Source organism: Dermacentor andersoni, chromosome 9 (assembly GCF_023375885.2).
Source record: "Dermacentor andersoni chromosome 9, qqDerAnde1_hic_scaffold, whole genome shotgun sequence".
NCBI classification, from domain to species: domain Eukaryota; kingdom Metazoa; phylum Arthropoda; class Arachnida; order Ixodida; family Ixodidae; genus Dermacentor; species Dermacentor andersoni.
In genome coordinates this window covers 105,503,476-105,516,855 of record NC_092822.1, presented here as the reverse complement: position 1 = coordinate 105,516,855, position 13,380 = coordinate 105,503,476, and the positions used below count along the sequence as shown (strand labels likewise).

General features: G+C 48.4%; 1 protein-coding gene across 1 annotated transcript in view; it reads left to right on the top strand.

Moving 5' to 3' along the window:
- Positions 1 to 8,430: 8,430 nt before the first annotated feature.
- LOC126528457 (multidrug resistance protein mrp-7-like) overlaps positions 8,431 to 13,380 on the top strand; it is a 138,503-nt gene continuing 133,553 nt past the window's right edge. Inside the window, exons 1-3 of the mRNA XM_050176339.3 lie at positions 8,431 to 8,497; positions 10,416 to 10,532; positions 12,670 to 12,801. Of these exons, the coding sequence (XP_050032296.3) occupies positions 8,457 to 8,497; positions 10,416 to 10,532; positions 12,670 to 12,801 (290 nt within the window). The 5' untranslated portion in view covers positions 8,431 to 8,456. The remainder of the gene's footprint in view (positions 8,498 to 10,415; positions 10,533 to 12,669; positions 12,802 to 13,380) is intronic.

Here is a 13,380-nt window from a genome sequence, read left to right as displayed (position 1 = left end):
CTCGATACATGATGTATCAGTGGTACACTGAGAAGTGTACATTTTATGGTTTTCCGGTGACAGCTTGTCACTGGCTAACACATGTACAAAGGTATCGCTTGGCGCAAGACGCAGCTTTTAGTATTCGAAATTTTTCAATTCCTTCGCCCATTGTATAGCAAAAAAGACCTTACAAAATCAGATTACATGCACATAGCGAATAGTGGCGCACATTCTATAGCAAACGCGAGCAACAACGAGTACGCTGGCATGCACCATCAGTGATATTTAAATAGCCGACGCTCTTCACACGAAGATCACATTTTCGTACGACCGACGACTGTGCTCGGTGCTATGGTTGTGCACCTAGTGTTACTTGATTTGCTTAGCACAACATCACCCAATACAGATTCACAGTTGTACCACCTTCTTATTCTTCACCATCACTATAACGTGATATCGAGTAGGGTTGCTTTATTGTGCACTTTATTGTCTGTGCAAGCCAAAGCCCAAGTCGTGGAAACAACGTCGACGTCGCCTCGGACCAGCGAACTATGCGCAGGCTTCAACGATTGCTACCGGAGTACAAACTTCGACCCGACAACACTAGGAAAATTATGGTCAAATCAACAAGCCCCAATGACGACACTAGTATCGCACGCCGTGTTTTAACATACCCAGGGAGCCACCGACCTTCCGTGGATAAAACTTTGATCATATGGGAAGCTGGCTGAAAAAATACGATAGGGTCGCTACGGTTAACAAATGTAAACGTGACAAGTTGCGGCATGAACATGTTTCATTGAAAGACGCCACCAGGACTTTATTCGAGGATCCAAAGTGCACGCTGAGACTTGCTTCGCAGCCCCTTCCTAGACACCTTTCACGAATGCTAGGCGCCAAAAAATGGGCAGAAACTGTAGTAACATCCCGTATGCAGCTACCAAAATGAGAATATCACAATTTTCAGCGAACAAGTTACTCGCCTCTTTCGACACACTGACCCAACGACGTGCTTGAAGAGAACAAAGTTCGCTTGGTCTTTCAGTGAGTGCAACAATACTTTTTCACTGAATTATTTCGCAATCCGCCCAACCCCTTCATCGCTTTCTCAACGGAAGCAACGGCCATCGAAAAGGCACTGTTAATGCGCAGTAGGCATTATAGCCGCCAAGTGCTATACGCCTTAGTGTAAAGTCCAGGCACTAGTCTCATGACCTCCAGAAGACCAGCTAAGCCACTGTACGTAAAGAACTGTGGAAAAGTTTGCTTGCGTCGCAGCCTTCAAGTGTCTTCGATCTTTGATATCGTAGGCGAGGAAATCCAGTCGTCACTGGGGGTTCCTGACCAACCGTAATCACAGCTGAAAGCAATTAGATACTCCGCTGTCGCACATCATCTCGTTCCCCCTTCGAGAGCGCGACAGAGTTCCGTGACGCCATTTCGTCGCCAACCACCACCGCAGCCACCTCTTCACCAGCCTGTTAGCCCGTGCAAACCCCAAGGAAGACGGACGTTTGACGTACTCTCGAGTGTCGCCTGCAGGCTATCGCAGCGGAGAAGCAGGGTGCGCGGACCGCCATTGCCCATACCCCGAGTTGCGACCACGAGGATTCGCAGTAAAAATGCCGTTTTTGTTGCAAGGTGAGCGGTGTCATGAGATAGCCGAGGATACCTCGCAGCCGCTCAATGTAGTAGACGAGCGCCCCGTTCGTCATCGCCAAGACGCTAGCTGTCGTTGCAGCGCCGACAGTACACTAAGGAAGCAACACTCAACTAGTCCAACCTGTGGCCGGTCTGTCAGCTCACCTCCGGGAAACTGAAAGCACCATCCGATGGAGGTGTGATTGCTGTTCGCCGGAATACTGAAGATCGTCCGCCACTAACGAAAACACTGCGAGAGCCACTTTAACGATGTAGCAACGGCACGCTGCCATCAAGATGAACCTGCGAAAGAAAAAACAGGCCGCCTAAACAAAATATACGTGGCGACGTAATGACAGCCGGACAATGAGGCGCAGTTGTGAACCGAGGCCGCGAGCTAAGACAAAGAACCACCGACCTGAGCGTGCTTCTAGACTGCCTCACAGTCATCGCTTAGTAGATACGGGACCCCACTGTACTTCGTCATGGGTTGAACCTTCGCCGCGAAGTTAGAGAAAGCTGGAGTGCATGGAAGGGACTGCATGGAAGGGTTCAGATACTCATTAAGCGCCGTTAAAGCCCTTATTAGCTTACAAAAACATAACAATCCTGTTTTCAATAAACTATATTCATTGCTATGAGCAGCGTACGTGTGAAACCGAGTCATTGTTGTTTTGGTGGGTACCAGGCCACAGAGGCATAAAAAGCAATGTAGCTGCTGCCGAAAATGTTGCGTCAGTAGACTTCAGTCATACAGTTATAAACGTACCAACAGCGGCCTCAGACCCGAAACCATTCTTCGAGGATTCGAGGAAGTATTCGCAAAGCCAGTGGGACAGTGAAGTATCAAATAAGCGGCACATGATACAGCCAAAAGTAGAGAACTAGACATAGGAGAGGACAGCAACGCACAAGGAAGTGCTTCTTTGTAGATTGAGGATCGGGCACAGCTACGGCACCCACTCTCACCTAGTTATTGGAAGTGATACTCTTAACATGTAGTAGATCTGACAATAGCCTTACTGTTATCCATGTTCTTCTTCAGTGCTCTGAAATAGAAATAAAGAGGAAAAAACATCGCCATGCACCCCGTACAGATGGTAAATCAGCGAACCTGAAATGTGCGGCCCCGGCGTTTATGTTGACGTCGACGTGGTCCCGAACGGCCGTATCCTCGGCCCGACGTCGCCGCTGGATGTCTCGCTTGGCCGCGGCGTCGGCGGCGTAACGCTGCCAATTCGCGAACTAGCTCGGCCGCATGAGCTGCCGGATCGGCCCAACAATTGCGCTTGCGCTCCGCATCGCGGGCCCGATCTACCGCAGAGGCATTGGCGCGGCGCCGACGAGATATCTCCCAGTCCTGCTCTCGGTTCTGTTGCACGTAAGCCAACTGCTTCTCGGGAGAACGAACGATGCGTGGCCGTTCCATTGCGAAGTCGGAGAGATGTGGCTGCGCGCGCGCTCAGCTGCGAGATAAAAACGACGTCAATATTGCCGTAACCAATGGCACGCCACACCTTCCGCCGGAGCGTTTGTGTGGTCGGACAGCGAGAGTTTCCTCTAGACACATACAGCTTCGCTGTAAAAATTCTCGGCGGCAACAGGGCCCCAAACAACCGATGCCGACTGACATCCGTAGCTGGATCTACACAGACGCTATCCCTAGAAATATGCACCTTGAATATAACAGGGCCCGGCGCCAAGCTCGGGCTGGAGCTATCAATCATAAAAGCCCTTGCTCACGTACCTGGCGTCCCATCTGTTGATGCAGCCCAATATTCCCATGGCACACGATTTGTGGCCGTCGCCACACGCGATGAAGTCCTACACCACGCCTCTAGCTTCACTCAGCCTACTTCCGAGACGGCTGAAGAAGTGACCATCGCCCTGGCCACTCTATATCCCACCTGTCACACCATCGTGTGTGACTCGCTCAGCCATCACTAACTTCTGCAAAGGCCTTATTTCTCCCCAAACTCTTCGCATCCTCTGCCAGGTACCACACGCTAAAGACAGCATGATCTCCCTGACGGGGAACCCGGCCCATGTGGGCCCTGTTCACCAACCCCTCCCCAATCTCAACGAGGTCACCCACTCTATTGCGCGAGATCATGTCAACCACGCCGGAGTCACTGGAGACGAGTTCAACACAAGGGACAACCTGACCACTTATAACGATATGGTTAAGGCCTTTTACCTCAGTCGCCGAACCTTCCCCCCACCTCATCCCAAGTACAGTCGGGCGCAGGCTACCACCCTGCGTCTACTACAAAGAAACACGTACCCTTCACCCGCCCGCTTCCACCTTACATTCCCAGACGTTTACCCTACCCCCAACTGCCGGTGCTGTGGCGTTCACCCGGCTACGCTTCCGCATATGCTGTGGGAGTGCCCAGCACAGTACACACACATTCCCACCACGACCCTCTCTTCGAGGTTGCATGAGGCTCTGCGGAGCTCCACCCTCGACGACCAAACCTGGGCGACCGAACACGCTCGTGAGGCGGCGGCGAGGCAAGCCCTAGACGTCCCTTCATGGGAGGCTTAGGCTCGGCCATTCTAAAGTGCTAGTTCTACAATAAAGGTTTATCTTTAGGCTCGGCCATTCTAAAGTGCTAGTTCTACAATAAAGGTTTATCCCTCCCCCCCCCCCCCCCCCACCGCGCGAACGCGCCAGTGCCACTGCTCACACATCGTCGTCATCGTCTTCCCCTGATGGCTCTGTTCTGCAAAAAAAAAAAACTACCACCATCAGGAATGGCTCGAACTTCGTGGTCTTCCACAGCTGGCTCCATTGCCGCTTATCATTCTAGCGTAGAATTTAACATTTGTCGTCGTGATGGGGAGGCCTTGTTTACGGGGGTATGAACCATTACTGAAGGGGGATGAGCTTAAGGCTCTTTCTGAGGTCGGACCGCGAGCGTTTCGCCTAGGCATATACAGCTTTGCTGTAAAAGTACTTCTCGTCCCTGCATCGTCAGCACATACCTCTGCACCCAGCATCTTTACAGTGAAGCTGTACATGGCTAAGGTGTTTCCGTCGTTCGCGAACAACCCACGAACTACCTCGTTGGCACCGCTCGGCGCAACCGCGCGAACGCGCGCATGCGCTCTTGCCACTGCTCACGCGTTCGTCGTCGTCGTCTCGTTCCAGAGCTGGCTCCATTTCCGCTCGTTACTTAAAGGGGTATGAGCCATTCATTGGCAAGAAGAAACTATCGTCATCATCATCAACAACTATCATCATCAGCAATGGCTTGAGCATCGTCGGCTTCTTCCACAGCTGGCTCGTTTGCTGCCGAAGCCGCGCGTCTCTTGTACTCGAACATGGACGTCACCAAATTGAACACCGAAATCGGTCTCTAAGCAGTGCGGAACGAACACCACCCTCGAGCAGTCGACTTCTAGGTTGGATAAAGGTTGAGCGGGGGGTTTTCTGCTCGCGCAGGCCAAGGAGGCACGCATGACGCACGCACAAATGGGCAATCTTCCGTAGGGAATCGTGCTCGCCCGCGAGAGGCCCTACATGCTCACGCTGTACGTCGATGGCAGAGGCGGGCTCTTCAACGGGGCAGTCAGCATGTTGCGGGAGATCGAGTATCGGGGGGCAAGGCCGCTCGGCTATGGATTCAGTTTGACGTCCCTTACACCAGTCACATGGTGCACGTCATGGCAAAACCGCTCACACAAACGGCTTGCAGTCGTGTCATCAAGATCAAGAGGGATTGCGTGCCCGTAGATTTGCATCTGGTCACCGTCACTCTGGACAGAAAGACGGTGCTTGGCTGTCAACGCAAGCCTTTTCCCGTGGTTCAGGTCAGTGCAGTTACCGTTCACAAGTCGCACGGGGCCACCTACTTGGACGTGGTGTACGAGTACGAGCGCAGGTACTAGCATAGACACGAGCATAGCAACGTAGAAGCTGGTCTACGTGGTCCTCAGTATGCGCACGTGTGTCGTCCGGCTATGCCTTAAGAACTCCAAGGGGGACCACACCATCTACCACGCCCGTGAGTACCTGGACCACAACCTGCTGCACGAGTTTCACTGACTAGATAACCACAACCTTCGCACCGTCAGGTAAGCGTTTGCGCCTAGACTCGCCGACCCGCAACATACCTTCTCGCTGGCGGCTCTCAGCGTCTGATCACTGCGTCTGCACGCGGCCGATGTGGCCCACGACGTCCTACTTCGACCGGTATCCCTCTCATGTGTCTCCGAGACGTGGTCCGATTTCTTCGTTCAAGTCGACGGCTACACCGGCGTCGCGTGCGCCCTCCGAGTCGACTAGCGAGCTGGCGGCGTTGCAATATATATGTGAGGAATGACGTAGCCGCCGTCGTCGGGCCGTACGACGTTTCGTCCACCTACCAAGAAGTAGAAAGGGCGGTGTTCTGTACCGACGCGTGTGCCGTGAAGGCCGCTGGCTGGACGCTCGTTGCCGCCGTGTGCGTTCGTCCTGCCTCTTCCAAGCGCGAAGAAGAGGACTTCAGGAACGACCACTTTGTATGGCTGCTCGATCAGGCCGACGATGATCACACTCCACTGTTCGTCGTTGGCGATTTCAACGTGGACGTGTCGAGGCCAGATGGCAATTGGCTGCCCTTGTTTATGCCCGAACGGTTCGGGCTACAGTGGTACGCCGCTTCCAAGGTGTCAACGACCCAGAAGCACTCGTGTTTGGACTTAACCTTCGCAAAGAAGCAGTCCATCGCCGTAACCAAACCCTTGGCCGTCTATCATAGCGATCACGAAGCTATAGTAACTTGCGTGAAGTAATAAACAACACTAAAACATTTATGCATCTCTGCGTTGTACATGTACCATCTATACAACTTCGCCGGTCATCCACCTTCACAGAGTGGAGTGGCTCACAAATTTTTTTCTCGACAATGAACCGATTTTTAATTTTTAACAAGGTGTTGAGCTTTTTAGCAGAAACTGACAATCATTTGGCTTGGGTATTTGTAGCAAGGCCTCCCCTTGGAGGTTGTAGCTGCAATACAAGCATACTAGTCGAGCACGTGTGTGTCTCTCGGTCCTTGCGTCCAAGGGCTGTGTTGAGGTACTAGTGCTACTGCAGCCTATACGTATCTCTTAATCATCATTCGTTGCAAATATTTTATGATCATATCGTACACTACAAATCATTGCCATTATTTTAATATATTTATATTCTAAGCAATTTACAGACACTTATTTTAGGCCCCTTTGAAGCCATGTTACGTTCTTTGGTATCATTATTACCTCATTAAACCTTGCGTTTTTCGCTCTCTGGCCGGAAATGACCCTTGTGCTATTAAAACCCAATAATCAATCAATAAGACAATGGGGATCACGCCGTTAAAGCTGGTTTACGGAAGGAACCCGACGACGACTCTCGACATCATGCTATCGCACATCACCGACGAAGATAATGTCGACGTCGCGGCCTATCTGCAGCCAGCCGAAAAGCCAGCAAACGATGAACGCTACGTGGAATACCAGCCTGGCGGCCGTGTTTGGATTTGGACCCCAGTACGCCGGCATGGACTCATCGAAGAGCTACTGCGGTGTTATTCCGGACCATACAGGATCATCCGGCGCGTTGGCGCACTGGTTGTTGTGAGCTCAGTTTGGCGGAGCCAAGAAAAACACGTTTTGACACCTTCAGAATGGACAGTCGATTTGCTTTATTCAAAAGTAAAGGAGGTTTGCCAAGTGGCAGTCCTGGCGCTCCAGTAAGGCAGCCGCTCTTCGGTTTCAAGAAAGAGCAGGGGCAATGACTCCCCTGGCGAGGAAACCTGGATTTCCGGAGCAAGTGGCAATGACCCCCACGGCGGGGACAACGAAGTTACGGACGGTCGCTACAAGGTCGTGCCCGACCGCATTACGTAATCACGACGGTGCCGCGCATACCTTGCAGTCATCCACGAAGTGTGACTTGAACAATTGTGAGCGCGCGAACCAACTCTGACTCTTTATTTCTTTATTGTCTTGTTACTTTTATTTACTATGTGTGCTTTTGTTTGCTTGTTTTATTTTGTGTTATGTTAGCAGCATTCGGATGATGTTTTTTGGAGGGGGACATTGACCAGGGTACGTTTCTGTGGTTTTGCGGTGACTGTTTTTGACCAGCTAACAAATGTAAAATGGTATCGTACGGCACTAGACGTGTATTTCTTGTGTCAAAACGTTCTTTAATGTTGTTGCCGATTCTATAACGATAAAACGTTTGTGTAATCAGGTTGCATGCATAAAGTAAATTATGGTGCACATTGCAAAGCGAATATGAATGGGAGTAACAGCGATTACGCGGGAATGTACGATAAGTGATGTGTAAATAGCCGATTTTTATCACCACCGGATAAGTTTTTTGAGGGTAGAATAATATGCCGACCACTATCGTTGAACTCCGAGTGTTATTTAATCTTTTGGGCACAAGTTTGCTGAATTAAGAGCTAGATTTGTGAGTCGTAGTTCTTATACCATCTTATTCATCCCATTCACTACGACGTTACAATATGATGATGTGTCCACCACGGTATAGTATGTATCTACGGTATATATAAAGCATATCTTCGTAAACGAACAGCTCAATACGGACGACGAATACGGATTCACGGAGCACGAAGGCTGTGAATCCTTGTCCGTCGGCTGTTTCGCGTTATTAACTTACGAAGATGTTAACTAACGAACTCGCCCAGCTTGCTGTTTTGATCCGATATAAGGTACATCCAAGAGTGCGCTCACCCTCTAGGGCAAGTAAGCAGTAAATGAAGAACATTGCAAATGTCCTTTATTATAACGCAAACTGCTTTCAGGTACCGTCTGGTCCGAAGAACGAAGATGACATGTCGCCGTTTGGAAAGATTATTGTGGCTGCATTGTTCCCGTAAGTGTTGCTTACTTTTGAAGCTAATAACCCATGAATGGAGGGATTGAGAAAAAAATTTAGACTTTTATAACTGAAAGGCATAATTGTAGAAGGGCATGGGAAATGCAAGAGAAAGCAAAGGCAACTTGCCGCAGGATTTAGTCGAAGCCGTCATCCTACCATGTGGCATCAGCGGTCTGAGAGTGTTTTCATTCAGCGCCATGGCAGTTAGCGGAGCTAAATAACACTGCCAGGGCAACGTTTTGCACATGCACATGTCCCCAAGAAAGTGGATGATAGAACAACCACCACTGTAGCGCAGCTGGTAGATACTCCGCATGTCATGTCGATGGTATGGGCTCGTCTCCCTTTGGTGACAAGTTGTATTTTCTTCCATTTTCATTTTATTATTAATGTTATATTTCTATAAAAACAGCATATCTGCCACTTTCTTGGTCTCGTTTCCTATTGGCGTAAAATGGTTCTTGCTACTCAAACATGAAGTCCTCCGATTTGCTAGGGTACCTAGACATGATCGGGCGGTTCGACAGGCTGTTTAGCTTTTGTATCGCATAGTGTAGGAAACTACATAACCACCTAAACAGAACCCATCGGCCCTTGCCTGTGGTTCGTCATACAATATTCAAAATAGAGAACATACCAAAATTTATATTTAAGCATAATTTATAATTTAATATAATATCAGGTGCAAATTTACTTCCCACGGAGTTTAATAAACACACTGTAAAGAAACAAAGTGCCGGTCCTGAATGCCAGCCGTTGTGGGGATTTTAAATAACATGATAAAGAGGAGTCAAAGAGAAGTCAATTATGGAAGTCATCGACATGTGGCTGAGTCACATTGGAGTTAGCCGAAATAGTCGCATTCTGCATACAAGCGTTTGTTTAGAAAGATAGGCTCGTCATCACGGCCCTGTGAAAGTGGATATCCAGAGAAGCTGTTGAAAGCCACCACTACAGCTCCTGAGAGGCGTATGCAATGTGTCGTTGCTTCAGAGTCATGGTAGTAACGGCAATTTACAGTAATGTAGTAATGGGAGTAATGGCAATTTTTATAGCACGCCCCCGCTAGTCGTATTTCCGTTTCCTTTTTTCTTTGCGCTCCTCGTATTTACACCGCACCTGGGAAGTCCTAACTATGCGCTGCCTACTCATAGCAGCGCTGCAACAAATATGAAGTCAGTTTCTAGGCTGGTTCTTTTGCATACGAAAGGCTAGTGACATCACTGCCCACGTCGCAAGCTGCCGTCGCCGCGGCAGGTTGGACAACAGCGATCTTTAGCGGGAAACGTATACATGGCGCGCTACGTGGTTCGCATTGTTATCAGAAGCGCCTTATCGTCAGTTATGTGGTTCAGATGCTTGTTTTCTGCTTGTTCTTCATTGAAACGAATGATGTTCTGTATGCTGTGTGCCAGATTCCACAGAATGTACGCACTTTTCGCTTCACTTTGCTGACTGCTTCAAGCCTGTTTCACTTCTGCCGCTGGTCGCCCCGGTATATCGCTACCTCCGGAATCCTCGGCCCACATTTTCGCCCACGGACGCAGACACGAAAAATGCGAGCCAACGAAAAGCCCACAGCTTCCCCATAAAAGAAACAATAAGTTTATAAAGGAAATGTTTTCTTGCTATGTTACAGCAGAGTTCAAATAATGGAAAATTTTTGAGGACGGCGACTGCGTGCTTGCGGTTTCTGTCTCTGTGGTGGCTTCTAGTACGCTAGGGGAGTAATCGCTAGATCAAGATATTGTCACCTGGCAATGAAGCAATTACTGCACATATTGAAATTTCATTAATAAAAACAGGTGAGCAAAACAAAAACGGTAGGGAACGAAAATTCTGAAATGTGTCGCTTTCAAAACATTCAACCAGGTCATTACCTCAGCTATGTTTCGTGCAACTTCAAATGCAGCCTTTTTCGAGAGCAGCTCCGTGGAAGCAAAGACATGGATTCCGCATTTCCAGAGCTAAGGCGTGGAATGAGGTGCAAGGATTTGGTGACGTACCTCAACACCTGCATCACGCGCGGGTAAGATCGATCGCATTTAAAGCTACCATAGCCTGTGATTTGTCGCACGCGACTGAAGCGTCGTAGTTCGATTTGAAAGTCAGTAGATGTGTACCAAAACGAAAAGGTAGGCGAAAATATTGTATCTTTGCTCTTTTAAGCAGCTTATACTTTATACACACCCCAGTGAGAAGATTTATTGTAAACAAGTTAAATATATTTATAAGCCAGGGGCCCTATAATGTTACACCATTCATATATGTTCTTATTCCAATCTCCTGACGTCAAATTTGCACAACCGCCGACGCAAGCATCGGGCGGTCACCCGCAGTGTGCTCTGAACAGTCCAATGAAACGCTCTCCTCGTTCATAGGAGCTCAATTTTGTTTGCTTTAAAAACAAATAACATTGCCTACACTGAGCGGCTTGTCTTATCTAATTCGCGGACAAGAGGCGAGGAGCATGCTCAAGTGGAGAGGGACTCGATGGGGCCGAGCCACTGCACTGAAAATTGATAACCGGATGAAGAGGTTGGTGCCGGTGTCGGCGATTGGTACGCTTTCCTTTACTTAGCTTGCGGTGGCTGGTCGAAAATCTCGGCAGCATGCAACGGAAGGTTAAAAATGACGCTAAAACGGATCCTCAGCAAAGAAGAGGTGGCAGAACGAGGTCGTCAACGTGTCGAAAACGCTCGAAAATGTTGCACGGCCGCGCAAAAAGTTTTATTATGCGCAAATAAACTCACGCTCTCCGGCAGTTGTGAGTAGCCAGTACTTGAGCGATCGGCGGCAGCCATCTTTTATTCCTTTCGGAACGGGGCAGCCTGTGGCTATTCAAAAGAAAATTCAATTTTGTTCCGCATATTAATGCATCTTTAACGCGTACACGTCAGTTTGACGCGGTGAGTTTTCGCGGTTTTGTGACGTCGCGTGACAGCAGGTGAAGTGGGTGCAGTCCGAAAACTTTTGACCAATAGCCGAGGTCTAACCGTGAAAAGGCGTCGAATGAGAAAAAGCAATTTTGCTTTTCTTCGGTCCAATCATGCATAATCAATGTGTACACGTCATATCAGATGGGGAGCTATCGCGGTTTTCGTGACGTCGCGTGACGTCAGGTGAAGGGGGGGGGGGGGTAGTCCAAAAAAGTTTTTGACCAATTGCGAAGGGCTGATTGCAGAATTGGAATAGAAAAGTTTGGAATAGTTTTACGTTATAGCGCCCCAGTATTGAAAGCAAGACGTACCTTTGATTATGGTAAATAACATTGTAAGCAAGAAAGCTATTTTTGATGTTTGCACTTACGTTATTGCGCAAATTCCATAGCTGTCAAATTAATGCGCTTTCATTACCACAGAAAAGGTAACATTCTCATAAAAATTTTAGTAATAAATTTATTCAATCTATGGACACCGGTGCAAGAAAAGCTTCATCAGTGTACTTTCGAAAGATCTGAATTTCAAAGAACCGTGTGAATGCGTAATGCGCGACATACCGCAGAAAATTTACCCGAGAAGTACAGGAAATGTTTACAATGTTACACCGATAATATGAAATGAAAGAAATGGATATTTTGAAGTAAGCAACTTGCTTCCAGCTCAATCGCCTACGGCAAATTAAGATTTCATATACCTAGCTCATCGGTGACGTAAGCTATAAGAATGATTTTCTGCCTAGTAGAAACTGTCTCTTCCGGGTACGCGCCAAAACTGCGCAAAACATCAAACTCTGTTACACTCGTTGCAGCATATCTCTCCCATTGCTCTCAAGATGTCATTCGTTAATGACCAAAAGGAGTGCAGTGGCGATTTGCAGGAAAAGTCGAGGCAAATGCGTTATATTTACATGGGACCTCTTTGAGGTCCCGAATCCACGACTTTAAACCGCATTCACCAACTTGCGAAGCGTCGTTCAGGAGCTCACTCGACACACTTGCCGTCTTTTCAAGAAGGAAAGTGCAACTGACGGTGGACTAGAGCAGACCTCAGTCAGTTGCACTATGTAGATACATATAATTAAATTACTACCACAATTTCTTGAAGTATGCTCCCGAACACCATTCAGCTTAGCGTAAGCCTATAAGCTTATAGGAAACCTTTGATGCTAAAGCGCAGAAAATTCCTCTTGGCTCATCAAAGAGTTCTTCTCCGATGACGCCGCAGAAAGAAGGACGTCATCCGTCGTCGCGTCTTCATCAAGTCCATGATCAGCGTCCTCTGGGTGGATGTGGTTCGAGTCACCGTGTGCACCTTGGCCTACTACGGTTGCCTGTTCGCCAGGGTTCCAGCACTTGAGTGAGTCTTGATATTATGTTGTTAATTTCGACCAATAACTTGTGTATTCAGCTGATCTCGGTCGCGGCCACGGTGATTACCGCGCAATATCGAGGTCCGTGGCAATCTATAATGTTCCGTCGCTACTGAAGATCACCGCAAGTTGTACACAGAATTTCTCTCATTTATTTACCAATACTTGCAAAGCCCTGTAAAGCTCGTACAGGGGATAACATACCTAATTCTGTCATAGCACTTTGCCATACAGAAGATGCGGGGCGCTCAATAGAAAATGCCGAAATGTACGACTTGAAGGCCGCGTAAGAATTAAAGGCAGCCAATGTCAAAGTTAACATGTGCATCCAGTGGAAGGTAAACGTGTGCAAAACCGGACCGCAGAACATACAAAAAGAACGAACATACCCTAACGTGTGTGCAATACGTCAGGGCACAGAAAGCGCGACATCGATAAAATTATAACTCAGAGCAAACCAATGCCACACCAATATGTTCATCATTCGGACAACTCAAATTGCAATTAAGGTGCCGGCATAAATGAATTCACCGATTGTGAACAAAGAACGTCGCTCGGATGGGGAA